The 18683-nt window shown below is 37.8% G+C and overlaps 1 protein-coding gene across 3 annotated transcripts in view; it reads left to right on the top strand.

Moving 5' to 3' along the window:
* LOC128017040 (pleckstrin homology domain-containing family A member 7) overlaps positions 1-18683 on the top strand; it is an 84330-nt gene that overhangs the window by 62400 nt on the left and 3247 nt on the right. The window contains exons 10-27 of one of the 3 annotated variants that reach the window (XM_052602097.1): positions 1994-2395; positions 3528-4062; positions 6112-6195; positions 6452-6577; positions 7453-7506; positions 8588-8656; positions 9484-9564; positions 9829-9978; positions 10128-10229; positions 11235-11400; positions 11522-11685; positions 11765-11956; positions 12056-12158; positions 13221-13312; positions 14802-15026; positions 16810-16992; positions 17435-17568; positions 18171-18313. In XM_052602097.1, coding sequence (XP_052458057.1) covers positions 1994-2395; positions 3528-4062; positions 6112-6195; positions 6452-6577; positions 7453-7506; positions 8588-8656; positions 9484-9564; positions 9829-9978; positions 10128-10229; positions 11235-11400; positions 11522-11685; positions 11765-11956; positions 12056-12158; positions 13221-13312; positions 14802-15026; positions 16810-16992; positions 17435-17568; positions 18171-18313 — 3005 coding nt within the window. Of the gene's footprint in view, positions 1-1993; positions 2396-3527; positions 4063-6111; positions 6196-6451; positions 6578-7452; positions 7507-8587; positions 8657-9483; positions 9565-9828; positions 9979-10127; positions 10230-11234; positions 11401-11521; positions 11686-11764; positions 11957-12055; positions 12159-13205; positions 13313-14801; positions 15027-16809; positions 16993-17434; positions 17569-18170; positions 18314-18683 lie in introns of all 3 variants that reach the window. The other 2 variants (XM_052602096.1, XM_052602098.1) reach the window with 2 other exon arrangements.

Genomic DNA, 18683 nt, shown 5'->3' with positions numbered 1-18683 from the left:
TTCTTAAAAAATTGTCACGTTAAAAAAAGTCAAATGTATCATGAAAGCCGTTTCATGTTTTGTTTTAGAACTGGCTTAATAATATAATAATATCACTTTATAGCTTTATAAAGTGACACAGTATAGTATTAATTATGTTCTCCACTGATTTCTCCTGGCTCTTTAATTTCCTTTATTTAACCCTCATTAATGTCATTTAAACTGTCATCTATCATCAGTCATTCTTGATTTTGAACTCCTTTCATTTGTATTCAACTCGGGAGGCCAGCAACACAAGCACATGTAAAAAAAAAAATGTGCTATGTACCAAAGTTTAAGTTTGGCGCAGCTGTGACCTGCAAATTCACTAAGCGCAAAGGTATTAATCTTATAACGGACCTAAAGAGCATCTGAACATCACGAATCGATTAAAAAATTGCCTGGTTTGCAGTATTTTGGGGTCTAAAAAAGCTTAGCTTTGCTCTTTATGCTGACTTGTTTGTGTATTTGAAGTAGCTAAAATTCATTTTGGGGACCGTTTGCTGTCCCCAAAAATGTTTGGATCATTTTTAAGATAGGAATAGGAATGCTGATGGCATTAATAAACTGTAGCTATATTTTGTGGTCTAGTTATTTAAAGGAATAGCTCAACCAAAAATGTACTTACCCTCAAGCCATCCAAGAATTTGTTTCTTCATCAGAATGGATTTGTAGAAATGTATCAATATATCACTTGCTCAGCGATGGATCCTCTGCAGGGAATGGGTGCTAGTATTAATTTAACTAGAATTAATTCCAAACGGCTGATTATAATATCACAATAATCCAAAAGTATTCCAAATGACTCTAGTCTATCAAATAATAATGTCTTATGAAGTAAATATTTAAAATGTATAATTTATAATTGCGGCATTTTAGCTTTAAAATGTTGCTTCTGGCCAAAATATGGCAAGACAATAATAACCCATGATAACACTTCCTCCAGGCCATCCCCTGTTGTCCTATCACATTATGATTTAGATCTGCTTTGGACTGTGTTTTTGCTTCTAAATGGTACTTTATTTTGTGGAATATTGTGATGTTTTCATGGTGGGTAAGTAATCAAAAGCTTAATTATCTTATCCAGACAAATTCATCTACATTTGGGATAGCCCTGAGGGTATATGCACATTTTCAGGAAATGTTCCATTTTGGGTGAACTATTCCTTTAAGCTAATATCTGATCTCCAGATCCCAGCAGAAGCTGTGTGGTGTGTTCTCATCTGCTGCTGTGGTGCTGGTGCAGAGGCACAGTGCCATAGTTGAGTACATTTTGACACCGCAGCTCTGGGGAGGAGTATCACTGCGGCACGCTGCAGCCAGCTGACTGTGGGCCACCAGCCCAGAACACAGCACTCGAAATGGGGCGTGATGTTCGTGTGCTGCCCCCATGAGTGCAGTGAGGGTCTGTCCCTAGGGCTTTCCTTATAGCTGGGCTTTTATAGTATACATAAAAAGGAGAGTAGGTGGTTAATAACCATGAAGGTGGTTATATATGTCATTAATGGTTGGTAGGGCTAGTGTAGTCTAGATTTTGTAGGCAAATGCTTTTCCACAAATATGTGGAGTGTGGGAAGTATTGCTATACTTGCCAGTCTGACGCCAAACCGCCTGTCTGATCAAGGTGAGGGGTTAAATGTCAATGTTAGTGCTGCTAAACCTATTTTGACATTCCACTGTAGGCCCTTAGTTCATGAGAGGGAGATTTTGAATGTTATATAACAGTGCCATCTAGGGATAGATTCACAGTATTGCACATGATGATGATGTCATACGTATTTGAAAAGTCATGTTTCAATTAGGATAGATTCTAGATGGTCAGTTATCAGTTGTAGATTTAGTTATAATTTATGCTAAAGTCTGAACTCATTTCTGTCCTGTTTGCTCCTAATACTGCTACATCATTGGAAATAAGTCTTAAGTTATAGCTAATTTTAAAGGTAAAATATTAGCTGTTCATTTTTTTCTTCCACAGAGAAGCTGAAAGAAGATCCAAACCTGAGCAGCAAGCAGTCCCTCAGACCAACCATTTCAGAAGCAGCGTTAAAATCTCCTCCCAGGCTGAAGGCCTCCGAGATGGGGAGGAGTGCTATGTGTACAGCAAGGAAGCGTCGGAGGATCCTGTTAAAATCTCCTCCGGAGAGATGGAGATGGCAGGGATTTCCCAATCAGGTGCCCATTCTCGCCCACCTTCTACGGTGCCCACTCACAGGAATGGGCTGCCCTCCTCAGGCATACCTCCTGATGAGAACGGGATCGTGGTGTATAAGAGGGGTCTCGTCCCCTGTCCAAACACGGAGAAAAAGGTGCAAAGGAAAACTGCGCAGGCTCAGGTCGAGCACTGGGTGAAGGTGCAGAAAGAAGACCCCTCAAAAAGGTCAGTTTTGTGTGTTTAGACAGCTTTATATGTGCTGTGATGGGGGGATTAATGTTAGGAAACCATACAGGGTTATGGGTAATACTCAAATTAAATGATGTCACATTGGGAACTCAAGCCATCTGTAGGATTCAGTTCTTACTTTTTATGAAGGAGCTCCCACTAGTGGTTATGATGTAAACGCACTAAATATTAAAGGGACTGTTTTGTGTTCTAGCAACAGCATTCTGGTTATTGCAGTTTTTTTTAACACCTCTTATTTTTGTAAAATCCATCTAGTCATCACATTCGCACTATTGCACTTGCAATAAAAGCCTATGAGGCATATCAGCATTTGGTGTTTCTACATTGCAGAAAAACACCATTGTAAAACAATGACTTACCTTTACGTTTATTTATCACCTTAATTGATATTTTTAATATAATTATCATTTATTAATGATAATTAAATTAATAATAAGATATATTAATAATATAACGGTCAAACTTTACTTAAATTTTAATTAATTGTTTGGTACAATGCACTTATTGTGTACATATGGTACATGTTTTTAAATTGTACATTGTATATTTTCAAAATACCTGCATGTAAATACATCTGTAATTAATTTCTGTAATTACATTTATAATTACACTGTTGACTCTTCCCTTACACCTCAACACACCCTTAAACCTACCCATACCACCAAACCTTTCCCTGACCTTACCCGTATCCCACCTTAAAAGCAGTAAAAGTGTTTTGCAATACAATATGAACACAATAACTACATTGCACTTGATGTACGTACATAATATTTAAGGCCTCTTAATATAAAGTGAGGCCAATATATCTATATTATTTCCTTTTATTAGTTTATTAGTATAATAATAATTATTATTATTACTATTATTATTAATATTTTTGTTGTTGTCATTTGCTTAATAGTTAATATATTAGTTATGATTGTTGTTGGTGATTAATAATATTAATAGTAATAATTTATTTGCAGCTCAGGTCAGAAACAAAAACATTTTAAAAGAAAAAAGTGAATGTTTTTTTTATTAATTTAAATACTTTGTATAGCATATGAATGCTAGCTGACAGTGAGAAGGACAGAATATTAACAATAAAATATTTTTTTACAAATAACAGCCATCCCACTGCTGAGTACACACTTCCCAGACGGACACCACCTCTCCAGCCTAAGTCCGTCATGATGGAGACGTACCAGTCGTTGCCAAAGACCACTCGCCACCACACCGGAGGCAGTTCCCCACCAGTGTCCCGTAACCTGCCTAGTGACTATAAGTACGCCCACGACCGTCTTAGTCACTTTCGTATGTCGTCTGATGAGCGGTTGGCCACTAAAGAAGGCATGGTGTGGCAGCTTTATGAGTGGCAGCAGCGCCAACAGTTCCGCCATGGAAGCCCCACTGCACCAATCTACACCGGGCCTGACTACATGGACACGTCTGCCTTCAGAGTTACTCTGGAAATGCCACGATCCATATCTGTGCCTCCATCACCATGTGACATACCCCCACCCAGCCACCACTCCAAGTCCTTGTCCCCACGCAGGCCCCACACGCCCGCCGACAGGGTGACCGTATGCCCACTGGATGACTTCACCAGCGTGGACACTCCCAGTTTGGGTTCTCCCAGAGGAATATGTTCCCAGATCTCAAAGGTAGGGAACGTGGAGGAGTTCACATAATCTCACAATTTTAAATCACTTGTGGCGAGTCCTTCTCTTTGTTCAGACCACAGAAGTGTTGACCACCGAAAGCGTTAAGGGTTATGGGAAAACCGCGTTTCCCTTTACTCAAGCTTTGATTTGGGCTTTGTGACAGGATTCACACAGTCGTCACTCAGGGCTTGACTGCCAGGTGCAGAGGGTGTGTTAAAAGAGAGCGTTTTTGTTTATGTGTGTTGCTGAAAATGCTTTTGTGACAAATAGTAGCATCTGCCAGCTACACCCCCCCACATGAGAGCGCCGCTCCCAGCGCCACATTCACACGCAGCAGTCACAGAAGACTCTTACAAGTTAACATACTGTCACTACCATTTCTGCTCTGCATACGGCACGACTCGTGTGAACTCACTAATTACATGCCTCCAGCAGAAAGATTCACAGAAGCTGTCAAAAACCAGATAGAAAAAAAACAGACCTTCAATCAGTGTGCAGCGATACCACAAAGAATATACAGCAGAATCTAAAAATCTGAGATATTAGTGAAAACGTTTTCATTATTGTTGTTGCATGTTATATTATCAGCATAACTCGACAATTGAATAATTAATTGCATTTTAATAGCATTCATTGCTATCAAATTAATTGCATTTTAATAGCCTTTTTAGCATGATGAATAGCATGATTGAAGAGTGATTAAAGAGAAACGATTAAGTTCTTTTGAATTTTCTGTTTGTCATACATATGAAATATATTTAAATATTACACAGAACTGTTTTCAGAATGGATTATAATAATAATAAATATTTCTGGACCATCATGTGACACTGAAGACTGGAGTAATGGCTGCTGAAAATTCAGCTTTGTCATCACAAAAATAAATTACATTTTAAAATATATCTTAAATTATAAATGAGTTATTTTAAGTTTTAATAATATCTCATAATGTTGTTGTTTTTACTGTGTTTTAATTAAATAAATCCAGCCTTGGTAACTTTAAGAGAGTTCTTTCAAAAATATACAAAATCTTACCAATCACAAACTCTTAAACAGTCATGTACTGTACAAAAAATGTATACATTAAATATTATTAATAGGGAAAGTATCTATTTTAGGAAGTTTGTGAACATTTTTTTTTTTTTTGCATTCCAGTCACTTTTTGCTTTCAAGTTACTTTTTTTTTTAACTAGTATTTGTAATTAAAACATTTTGATGTTGGAGAAATTGCAGTCTCTCAAATAATATAAAGTCATAAGTACTGCATGTATAAAATTAGAAAAGAATAATAAAAATGATGTTTTCTAAAAGAAGATTTGGATAAACTATATATATCACACAGAAGGACACACTGTGTCTGATTTGTGATGTTGAATAACCAGTTGCAGATGTTTATGCATCCTAAAGACTTGAATGTGTTTCATAGAGCTGTACAGTTTGTGTGTTTCATAGAGTGTGTTTTCATAGCTGTCGTAGATCTCTGTGGAGGATATCTAGAATGTGTTTATCTGGTAAGATTCGCCAAAGGCTAAGCAAAGCGCCCAATAAACCTCCTCAGCAGTGGTCTCTTTCTTCTGATCTTGTATTTAAATAAAAAACCTATTATACAGCAAAAATGCAGTACCGTGGGATTCCCATTGGAAACAGTCTACAGTGCTTCTCTGCTGATAGCAAATAAATGTTATTTTAAAAAAGCATGTTGAGGATAATTTATGTGTAGTTAATTAAATCTCTTGTTGTTTCTGTTCTTTTGAGGTGCTATGATGGGCCTAGATGAAGAATTTTGTATGTTAAGCAAAACTGTCAAACTGTCAAAGCCCTGTGGCACATTTGAAATCAAGCGCACATTTTTTTTTAGCTAAAATAAACAGATGCATGGGTAAAATGTGCTCTGCTGAACCCTAGTTTTGTGCTAAACTTTGAAAATGGCTTTTACCTGACTGTACAGTATCTATTTACTAAAGGAGTGCATTTGAGAATGATAGAACTGCGATTGTCTTCATTTTCATTGTAAGTGCCACCATTCTTAGTATTTTTGTGTCTTCACAGACCTCACAAATAGAGAGGAGATCCATGCCAACAATGGGGTACATCACGCACACAGTCAGTGCACCAAGTCTGCATGGAAAAACGGTAAGACTTCCATTGAGAGCAGTCTTTTTCAGATGAGCTACCCAGAAAACATTGGAGATCTGCTTGGCAGATGACATTTTGGCCACGAGGAGGTTTTTGCTTTCTAGTTTTGACACAGTGAGCTATGTTTTTAAAGACTGGCAGTTACAGTTCGCCTTAGTCCACTTCTGTTGGCCAAATTTCACCTTCATCTTGGCACTGCCCTGGTGGTCACCTCCTGAAGTGCTTTCTCTCCCGTCTCCCCGCTGTCCTGCAGCCGGAGGAGTTGACCCTGCTGCTCATCCAGCTCAGGAGACACCGGGCCAAGATGGCCAGCATGCACTGCGACACATTCACACACCTGCAGAACCAGCACAACGGCCTCTCAGGCCCCAGTTTGCAGGTTAGAGGGTCACATTCTCCCCTTAACCCATCCTGAGCACATCATGCCCTCTTTTCCCTAACTCCCATATCCTACGCTGTTGGTTTTAGTTATGATTGCGTTGGTTTAGTGTTAGCTGTCCGTTAGCATGGAGTCTGTAGTAGAATATCTTAAGGCTTGGGGCTGCACAATGTGACGTAACAGCCTGTTTTGTGTTTTTGAAGGTATTTTCTTCTACATTTAGCTTTTCTTTGTACTTTTTTTGTAGTTTCTTCATCTCTTGTATTTTGGATTGTCAGATTGCTCCTCAGTTAACAGCATGTTGCTTGTTGACTTGCCTGCAGTCACATGATTGAATGTTTTCATGAACAGAAAACGTATTGAAAACTTCAATGGTTGATTTATTTTTATGCAATTTTGGATATGAAAAGTCAGAAAAGTAACCAAGAATTAGTGTAAACATTTGATAGAATAGACATTAGCTGTGATCAGTTCAGCACTCTATCTGTGTGATGTGCGCCACAGGTGATGGCGATTTACCGCTAATCAGGGAACCGGCTTTACTGATGAAATGCGCCTGATAATCGCATGCGATATATCGCCCATCCCTAATCTGTCCTAAATAAAAGTATTCATTTCTAAAGTAAAAAAAAAAAAAAAAAAATGACCACAACATTTGAACAGTAGTGTATTTATTTATATTTTTTCATAACCATTATGTTAATTATTGTAACTCAGAGTAATTAATGACTTGTCAATCTCTTTACATGCACTTGCACAGTGTGTAATACTGTACCAGCATTTGGATTAACAGTGCACATGAAAATCAGTCTCAGTCTTGCATGCTGTACTCTCAGTCATGTCCCGTGACCTCTTTCTCCATTTACTGTTCAAAGGCAGATGACACTTACATCCAGCTGAAGAAGGACCTGGAGTATCTAGACCTAAAGGTATGCTCTAGTGGATCTGCCTTCACCTTCACCTTCCTCCTCCTCTCATCGTCTCCCTCTCTACTCAAGGCAGAAACCTTCCTGATTTCCCCCCTCTCCTTATTCTCCACAACAGCTGCTCTGCTCTCTAACCCTGAAGGATGTGTAGAGTCAATTTTGGAAATCGATGATTAAATACATGTACAGCCGTCATTATTCATGTAGAGCATTGTTTGATTTGAAGCTTTTCCTGCTAGAAATCAGATTTTATACTGCAATTTGAAATAAAAGTCTTTGTGGCTACTGCATGGATGTAGTGACTAGTGATGGTTCCCAAGAGAAGATTATGACATTTGAAAGTCACATGAATGCTAGAATCTGATTCTCAAGTTTTTCCAGTTTTTCCTGTTTTTTACAGTGTATAGTTATATAGAGTTTTTCCACTTTTTTCACAAACCTTTTTATTTTTTTTAAATATCAATGGAGCGGCATTTATTGCTCTGATGAGGGATTGTTATAGCAATCACATTGTAAATGTGAACGTTATGTAAAGGCTGTGCTAATTTGTTTGGTAAGGAGACATTTAGACATCCATGAAGACATGAAGCATCAAGGAATTATCCTAGTGTGTGAGGTTTTCTGTGAATGAGTGAGCGTTTACAGACAGCTGCTCTTACTTCTACAGTATCCTTTAGCTAACCCCCTGTTTATCATTAAATGATAGTCTTTCGGTGCGTTGCAGCTTGTCGTATGCTTCACTCCCACATGGTTCATGTCAAGTTCACCACTGATGAAAAGTATTACAACCTTGCCAAATCAAGAGCAGCGCTTTGGGTGGATCATTGTGGCTATCAACCAAATACCCCAGTTGCTGTTTGTACGTAAACACATCGCAGAGCTTCCAAAAAACAGTAATGGTTTATTTTGTTGTTGTTTTGTTCATCTCAAGATATTCTTGTTCTTTTAGCTTGCCAAAGCACAGTTTGTTTACATGATTTCAACAACCCTTTGTCAATAGGTTGCTTGAACCTTACAGCTTCTTAGTCTTGATGTTGATGCTAATGTCTTTGAAAGTGCATGAGCTTTTGCATTTTGTCAACAGGTAACTGGACGTGACTCGCTTAAAGATCGACCACCTCGGCCTGTTAAAATAGCTGAAAGTGACATAGATGTAAGTTCTATTCTCTATTTATTAAAGCCCAATTTCTGACCCTTGTCCCTGTTTGCTCTGCACAGAAAGCTCTTAGTCAAGCCTGAATTTGTGCAAGTAAACACAGGCATCGGAGTGAGGCAGTGGTACACGCTGTGGGGAGAAGCAGGCTCTCTCTGTGTCAAGAAGAAATTTGAAAATTATTGACGAGGGCTTTTTATATTCAATGCTCAATTTAAAGAGAAAAATACATGCAATGGGAATTTTATACTTTGGGCTTGTGAATTTTTCAGTCTGATTTTTTTTGTATTTCGATGCTCTCACAGTTTTTCGTTTGATTGGAAGTAAATATTCTGGAAGTCCTGGCTTTTCATCATTAACGTTGTTTCAGTTGAACAATTTATACAAATTTTGTTGGTGGATTTATCTGCATGATGAATATTTAATGTTGTTAAAACAATGATATGTGGCTGTGAAATAATAATAACTGTAAATAACAGCTTAATAATTAATTGGAGGGAATGATAAACAGAGCACAGAATAAACAGGCAGTGTGAAGAAGACCGTAAACAAGACCGCTTATGTTTCTCCTGCATGAGCACACGTTCCCTAAGCCTTTTTTCACTGAGAAAATGTGGTTTGTTTCTGCAAACAATGACACCAGAATTGTCTTGGGTGCATGAAGTTTATGCTAATGAATATCTTCAATAGTGGGAAATGCTGAATATGGAATAGTGGAAGAATGTATTCCGTCGACACTCTGTTTGATATGTTTGTATGCTTTAATGGATTCAATTCAGTCATGACTGGTGACCATGTTTTATTGCTGCTTGTGATTGTCTCTTCAGGTAAAGCTTAGTAGGTTATGCGAGCAAGACAAGATCCTACAAGAACTGGAGGCCAGGATACGCACACTCAAAGAAGATAAGGTGCTTTGTTTTTGTGTTTGTCATGTCAGACACTTGAAAATGGCACTCACAGTGAACAGTGCTAATGTGCAGTTGTTAGCTTGAAGATCTATTTCTACTTTATCTAACCCTTTTAAATGCCTGTTGTAACCTAATGCAGTCAGATCCATTCCACCACAATAAATACATTATTGACTTGAATAGAATTTCTTGGTCCCTAGTGCTAGTTCTTTTTCTTTCTAACTTCTTCATCTGCGTCATCTTGTATTTCTCACCCATATCTAGGACAAGCTTGAGTCAGTTCTGGATGTTTCCCATCAGCAGATGGAGCAGTACCACGATCAGCCCGCCCATGCAGAGAAGATCGCCTATCAACAGAAGCTGTTACGGGAGGACGTGGTCCACATCAGGGCGGACATCTCACAAGTGTCCACGGTGAGGACACATACCTGGGTTAATACACTCGCAGAAGGTTCAAGAACATCTATAAAATACTAAAATCACATAAGGCTAGAAATGAGTATCAATGCAATACTAATATCAGCTTGTTGCACTAGTATTGAGGCTTGTTCTGTGTTAAACAGGAGATGGAGAACGCTTGGGCAGAGTACAGCCAATTAGAGAGAGATGTGGACAGACTGCGTTCAGCCCTTCAAGACCAGATGACCCACATTGCTCTCTCTCAGGTCAGAAGCAGGGGGAAAAAAGTCAAAAAATGAGGACAGAAGTCTTTCTTTATTCAAGCTCAAAATTATATTTCAGCTTTTATCTCTTTAATGCATGCTTCCAAACTAAAGTATCAATACTGTTTGAGCAGCAGAGTGTATCAGAAGATGTTAAATCGCGTCAGCCTCTTTTTCTATTCAGCATGCAACCTCTCAGTCCGGTAATTGATAGAAAAAGAACAAAGTGATGAAAGAGATATGGAGCTCTCAGAGCCGGAGTGAAGATCTAATGTCAGTTTTTGATCAGCGTGATAGAGCCGTAAGAACAAGGCAAAGAGTGTCTAAGATTATTGATTTCTCAAGTGTTTGTGTGAGAGCACACACAGACACAGTCAATAAATTATGGCTTGTTCTGAAAATACAAATAAGAGAAAATCCTATCCTTTCTTCGGTGCCCCTTTGAGCTCTAAATTTGCCTCTTAGAGAATCAAAGACAAGCCTTAGGGTGGTCATATTTTTTTAAGAGTGATCGCAGTGGTGTGAAGGTACTTCTGTTCTACTCTCATTTTCAGCTTTTAGTTTCTGTTGAAGAAATTGTTGTTCTATGTTATATTATATTATATTATATTACATGATCTTAAATACTGAAAGACAGACACTTATTTTTAGTATTCTGTTCACATGAATGTAATGAAATAAAGAAAAATATATCCCCAAGCATAATGTTACACTAATATATTCTGATTTTTATATATTGATTATAATGTTATACATGATATGAATTTTTACACTTTAACTTAATTTAGGTGCATTTTTGCGTATCTAATAATATACTGAGTTTTAAGTAATTGCATAATTGTATAACTTTTTGCTAAATAAATTACATTTACTTAAATACTGAAGTATTCATACTTGTATTCTGTACCTTCCTGTTCCAGTTTCTTATGTTTAATTTTTTATTCAGTTATCTCTGTTTAATTGTATTCAAAAGGAGTAAAAATGATTCAATTCTGTGCGACTGTGCAGCAGGAGAAATGTCAGCTGCGGAAGGAGCTGTGGCGGATCGAGGATGTGCTTGCAGGCCTAAGCTCCAGCAAAACCAACTACAAAGTGACCATTGACTCTTTTCGGAATCCAGGTGAGAGCGGGCCCCTGCCTGCCATCACCCCCATGCACTGGAACACAGACCGAGGTACTGAGGTCAAACAACTCCACATGCAACTCTGCGAACTGCATCCACATGCAACTGATAATCATGCGTGGTTTTTTTTTTTTCTCATGATGTCAACGGTTGGAATAATTGCCTGACCCAGAGAGAAAACTTGTGCCTTCAGCATCATTGTCCGCAGTGCCTTCTCTCACTGCAAGCCCATCCATGGGCGAACTGAAAGCTGCTCAACCCAGCCCCCATCTCAGCCCAGTGCAGTCTACCCAGCAGCCCTTGCAGCTCTCACATTCAGCCCACAAGCCAAAATGGGTGAGTGAAAAAAGCAACCAAAATACTCCTTCAGTTAATTTGTATGTTTTTATGGAAATGTAATGTTTGCACAATGCAGCCTGAAGAGGATGCTCCACCCAGACCCCCTCTCCCTAACCTCTACAGTCCAGATGAACACCCCCCGGCAGTGCCCCCTTTCCCCAAAGAAACCTCGGTCATCCGCCACACATCAGTCCGGGGTCTTAAACGACAGTCTGATGAGCGGAAGCGTGATCGTGAGTTTGGGCAGTACTCTAATGGAGATCATAAGGTTTGTGCCACTCAGTGGTACTTCGATACAAACAGTTTTCATCGGTGTATATAGTAAAATGTCAATATAGTTCTGAACTCTATTTTCCTGGGTCTCCAGGTTGAGATACGAGCGTTCCTGAGTGAGCCTGAACTATTGGCAGTTGGTGGACAAATTGGGGGCTTGAGCCGTGATAGTGGCTACCAAACTCTACCAAACAGAGGTATATAAATACAGACCTGTACATGACAGTCACAGTCTCAGATTCACAGACTCGGGTCCTCACTAGCGTACAACATTGGATTAAAAAGAGGGATGCAAGGTTTGGTTCATGTAAACCACAGTGCAGTTTGCTGATGATGTGAAAACAGTCCGCTAGTAAATGGCTAATTATTTTGTATATTTACCTTGTAGCTTGTGTTGGGACTTCCCAATTTCCATCATTCGTAATTGGAGCAGAAATTCGGACAAATTCTGCAAGTGTGGAAATATTTAATTTTATGCGTTTTGGCTGTATAAGGAGTCAAAAATGGTAAAAAATATAATTTCCACCACCATCATTTTTATCACAGAATGCTGTTTAACGCAAAACTGTACATCATTTGAAATGGAAATGATGCTGTGGTGAAAACATTCATGACTTTTAGAAAAAACAAATTTTTGGGGTCAGTATGATTTTTTTTTATGTATTAATACTTTTTTATGTAAATTAATACTTATTCAGTAAGGATGCATTAAATTGATTGAAGGTAAAGTGAAGTAAAATTAAATCAATTCAGTAAAATGTATTTTTGACTTTAATTTCATTGAAGAATTTTGAAAAAATATGCATCTTGGTTACCACAAAGAAATTGAGCAGTGCAACTATTTTCAACATTAATAATCAGAAATATGTTTTAAGCCCTAAATTAGCCTATTAGAACGATTTCTGAATCATGTGACACTTAAGACTAAACTAATGGCTGCTGATAACTCCCTTGAGGGATTTTTTTTCTTTATTTTTGATCAAGTAAATGCAGCCTTGGTGAACATACAGTAAGAGACTTCTTTCAAAAACATTGAAAAAAAACAAAACAAAACTTACAGATCCCAAAAGTATGAACGGTAGTCTGTATTCTGCTGGAAACTGTTTGTAGACATTAAAACAAGTCAAATGTGTGCTTTAAGAGAGTCCAAATGGCCAAAAGAGCCCATACGGTAGCTGAATTAAGCAAGTGTCACAAGTGTGAATGTGAATATAAGAATTTAATAAAAGATTTGTCTAATCCAGTTCGACATCTGTCAGGTTTGACAGGCTCATCTTCAAGACTGAACCAGTCATCAAACATTTCTTCATTTGTCACCCTCAGAAGAGGACTCACCACCACAAGCTTGAAGGTAGGAAGCCACACAAGTCCTGAAAGTGTCTATTGAGAGGCAGGGGGACATAAAGGGTCTGTCACAGTTTGCTTTGGCAGAGCTGATGTGCAGCAGGTTGATTAGATGCAGCAGCAGCACAAACCGCTGAGCAAATGAAATAAAAGCAGCCAGTGTGGGCTTGGGCCAGACTGTATTTTGCGAATGAATTACTGCGGTAGTGTTGCCATGCAGACTGTGAACACCGTGTGTGTCTGTCACCCTGATGAATTCACACAGAAAATGTTAACAGAACGGAGCACAGCAGAGCTTCAAAATGAACTCCTCTGTTCCTGATACTTTGTTTGTTTTTTCTCCTCTTATTTTCCCTCTGCCTCTCTCGTTCCAAACCGACTGTATTACACACATTAATACCAACACACTTCATTCAAAAACAATTAAATTAGTTACAAATATATCTAGCTATAAAAATATACGTCATATATTATGATTAAATGTACACAACATTCAAACTTTTGGTGTCACTAAGATTTGTTTTATGCTTTTGACAGTCTCTTATGCTCACCAAGACTGCATTTATTTATTATATTTATATTTTTTAAATATTAGAATTCTGAAGAATTATTCCTATTTAAAGTAACAGTTTTCTATTTAAATATAATTTATTCCTCTGTCGGCAAAGTTGAAATTTCAGCCTCATTACTCCAGTCTTCAGTGTCACATGATCTTCAGAAATCATTCTGATGTTTTCTAATGCTGATTTGTTGCTTAAGAAATATATATTTTTTTATTATCAATGTTGAATACAGTTGTGCTGCTTACTATTTTTGGAGAAAACTGTGATATATTTTTTCAAAAGAACAGCATTTATTTGACAAAAAGAAAATCACAAAAAAAGAAAAATTTAAATCAGAACTAAATTAAAACAATAAATACCCTCTAACTTTAACACTCACTATTATAATTCTATTCTTAAAAAAATCTAACTACCTTTCTAATCTTTTTGTATTCTATTTTATTTTCATTTATTATGCAATTGTATATGTATGTGTGTGTGTGTGTGTGTGTGTGTGTGTGTGTGTGTGTGTGTAAAGACCTCTAACTAGCTTTCTCTATTCTTTTTTTTAATTCTATGTTTTCTTTTTATTTATTATATTAGTTAAAATCCCATGCTGCGTGTACTGTGTTAACCTAACTGAGACTTGTTATAGCACTTATATATCATTGCTCTTTTTGTTGTTTTTGATTGCCTCCACTGTCTTCATCTGTAAGTCGCTTTGGATAAAAGCGTCTGTTAAATGAATAAATGGAAATGGAAATGGAAATAGAGTACATTTTAATACAACATGCAAAAACTGCACATGAACAATAAGAATATAGTATAGGCATTGACAGGATGGTTCAGTCTCTTCTCCTTCTCCTTCTCCTCCTCCCTATTGCAAATTGTTGCACACTGTTCTTTGGTGCTGTTTGTTTCAGCATTATTAACACATCCACTGGTGTCTCTTAGGAGAGACCAAAGAGTGCCTTGGAGCGGCTGTATTCTGGGGAGCCTGTGCAGCAGCGTGGCCGCATGAGCGCCGAAGAGCAGCTGGAGAGGATGAAGCGTCACCAAAAGGCTCTCGTGCGGGAGCGCAAGAGAACACTCAGCCAGGGCGAGCGGCAGGCCTCCTCATCTCGTGCCTCCTCCTCCTCCTCCTCCACATCCAGACCTGTGTCTGCAGACCTGAGATCAGTACGTTAGAGCACAATGACACACTATCCTCCAGAGAGAATTTTTTACGTTTTGATGGAGAACTGTAAGATTTGGTGTTAACATGATCAGCATTTTACTGAAGTAGTGTCTGGCGTAGGTGAATGGGTTGGTTGGATGTGTTGCAGAAGCAGATGTGAGAGATTTTATTACGTTGTTTGGCCACATTGATAGGTTCCTTAATAAGAACAGATGGGAGTTATGCTATTTGACAATGAAAGACATGGACTAATGTGTTTAGAGGATTAATAAGGAAAGTTGATATCCTACTGATTCTCATTACACTCTTATTGTAGTTTCAAAATGTTCTAATGACTTAGTATGAGTGTTTAATTTTAAAGCTTGGGATATGGATCCTTAAGGGAGCAGCTACCATGTTCATCTGGGATAGTGTGCTTTTTACTGGCGGGTCTTTGAATAGGCAAAAACCAACACTAACATCAAAATGCTCTTTTAACCTCTCTGTAACAATAACCTAATGCTCAAAGTTATGTGGAATGGGGTCTGCTGTATAAGTGGGCTCATAAACTAAACTTAATTTCAAGCACAAGCTCTCAAACCTTTTAGCTGTTCATCACTCATCCCGCAATAATTATAGCTTTTAATTATAGCTAAATGAACTGTGAAAGCAGACTCTGTTGTGCTTACCTCACTCATTTATTCTTTTGTTTCACTTTTCGTATTCAGCTCTCTAATAATAAGTCTTATAAAACTCGCAAGGTAATTTTTACTGCTATTTGGGTCTGATTTGAGTGCTCAGAATAAATTATAATTTAGTGTTTTTTTTTATTTATTAACTGAATTGTCATTCTACAAAATGTGACATTAACATCAAATTTAGCTTATCCATTTTATATATATACATATATAATTGTACTCCTTGTTTTACCAAAATGTATTGAATGTGTACACAATGAAATGCCTGGGTAATGTATGATTGACTTATGTGTTTATAATTGTACTTAGTGAGCATGTTTTTCTTTAATCGCTCTACTGTACTCTGTACGTTCATAATGATATAACAGCAGATTGTAGCATAATTTGCAAAAAGAAAATAATTGCACAGCTCTGCTTTCTTTATCTTTTATGTAGATTTTTGCACATAAAAATAAACGCTTTGCTAGTAAAAAATAAATAAAAAAGCAAAAGAGAGTTGTTCTTTTTCTATCTACTGTGAATGTGAAACCACAGTTTATTTCACGACACACTGGTTTATTTTCTTTCCAGTAAGCACAATAAAGCCTGGGAATGAAGCATGTAAATGAAGTCGCAGATGGAGCTTTTTATTGCGTCTTTCTTGGTTTGCAGGAGTGCTGTGCGCTACGGTTTGAGAGCTTGAACATGAGACACTTCACACGCAATCAGTCCAGTCACTTGTACATGGTACACAGGCACAGGAGCGTACTGGGACATTATGCCATTACGCTCAAGGTTGCAGTTTAACCCAGTTTTGTGTGCAGGGCTGTCCTCTTCAAAAATGTATTTCATGTTAAAAAATGAATGTTGGATGTAAACTGATATGTGGCGCACAGAGGTCATTTTAACTTTAATACTATGTGTACTACATATGAGGTAAAAAAAAAAAACACTCTCTTAGTTGTAACATCTGTCCTATTGTAACTGGAAATGTTATTCTAGACTTTACCTGTCCTGTAAATCAGGAGAAGACCATTTCAGAATCAAACTCTAACATTTTGATTTCCTGAGTTGGATGTGTCTGAGGTCAAGATGGCCATCTCAGGGCTCTGTGTTTGTGTGCCTTCAGTGGAGGAGAGAGCAGGACTTTGATTTGCAGCTTCTGGAGCGGGCCGTGCAGGGTGAAGAGAGACCAGTCGAGCACAAAGAGAGACAGCGCTCTCACTCAGACGAATGGCTCACCCTGAGCAGCACACCCATGAGAGAACTGGATCTGGAGCCTCTGGACTACCAGCTGGACCTCAGCAAAGAGGTAACCCTACTACTCAAAGGGATCGTTCAAAAAACATTCCCTTGTTGTGTGGAACAGAAAAGCCTCAGTCACCAAGCACTGTCATTTTACAGAGAAAAGATGCAGAAAAAAACAATGTTGAGTAAGACAGTACTTAAAACTCGGCCTAAATTCTCCTTTTCTGTTCTGAAAGTCCTGCAGGTTTGAAATCACATCAGAGAGAGTAAATCCTGACAGTTTTTGCTTGAACTATCCGGAGTTTAAAGGGCAAATGTTGAATGTTAAAACAGTTCAATAATACTGTCATATTACTTTGCCTTTGATCGTTTCATATTATATAAACTGTAGGCATTTTATTTTAAGAGAACAAAAAAATTATTAAAGTAATGAAAGTATTGAACTTGACGTTAGATTTCAGAATGAAGTGATTGATGTTGTGTGTTTGGTCTCAATGCCTGTATAGCTTGCAAAGCCACAAAAGGTGGCCATCCCTGAGCGTTACGTGGACCTGGATCCAGAGGAGCCCCTTAGTCCTCAGGAAATGGAGGCCAGACATCGTAAAGTGGAACAAATCAAGAGCATCCTTGCTAAGTCTAGGTACTGGCAGATCAGACTCATTTAACAGCTGCTCTTATTGTCAGCTTTACAGATGGTTGCCATATATACACTATCATCCAAATGTTTAGGGTTTGTACATTTTTTCTTTTTTCCAAATAAGCAATGTTTTCAAAATAAGCATCTTATGCTCACCGGGGATGCATTTATTTGATCAGAAAATAAAAACATTAGTATTGTTGAAATATTTGTGCAATTTAAACGTATACATTTCTACTTAATTAGCATTTAAAATGAAATGTATTCTTCTAATGGCAAAGCAGACTTCAGTGTCACATGATCTTCTGCAGGTCATCCTCAAGAATTCTTTCTTGTTATGTTGAAAATAGTTGTCATGCTTATTATTTTTGTGTCAATTGATGAATGGAGTGTTCAGAAAATGAGGAAAAAACATTTATTTGAAATAAAAATCTTTTGTAACATTATAAATATCTTTACTGTCACTTTTGATCAATTGAATGAATTCTTACAAAACAAAACGTATTAATTTCTTTAAAAGAAAACTTGCCGACCCTAAAATGCTGAGAACCTTTCTCCGAGAGTTTACTCTGATGTACCTGTTTTTTGTTTTGTGTACTTATAAGTGTCCAGAATATACCTCCTCCAGCAACAGTAGACAAGCCGATGCCGCCGGACATAGACTCAGCTCTACAGGAGCAAGAGAGAATCATCACCATGTCCCATGCCTTAGCATCAGAGGCCTCGCTCAAGAGCAAGCAAGTGGCAGGTAAACTAACTAGCAGCATTACTACCAACCTGAACTGAATCATTCATTTATTACTCATCATTATTACTAATTCCTGAAATTATCTTGTTTATACACTCAATTTTCTATGGAAGCACATGACATTTTAAAGTCAAATTACAGTAAATTTGTTTTTAGTAGTCTTGTTAAATGGCAAGAGCAAGGACAGGGAATTTAATGTGCACAATGCGTGTTAAGAGAGGCTAAGGACGCTGAATAACATACAATCAACAGTTCACACCTGTATGACTGGAAGAACTCATTTTGAATAGATTGATTTCAGATATGCTCTGCAGTACACCTTGACCATTTAAAATACTCACGGTGGATCAAGATCAAGGTAAATGGGAAG

This window comes from Carassius gibelio, chromosome A7 (genome assembly GCF_023724105.1).
Source record: "Carassius gibelio isolate Cgi1373 ecotype wild population from Czech Republic chromosome A7, carGib1.2-hapl.c, whole genome shotgun sequence".
In the NCBI taxonomy this organism is placed as follows: domain Eukaryota; kingdom Metazoa; phylum Chordata; class Actinopteri; order Cypriniformes; family Cyprinidae; genus Carassius; species Carassius gibelio.
The sequence above is the reverse complement of the archived record's forward strand: the minus strand, read 5'-3'. Positions and strand labels throughout refer to the sequence as shown.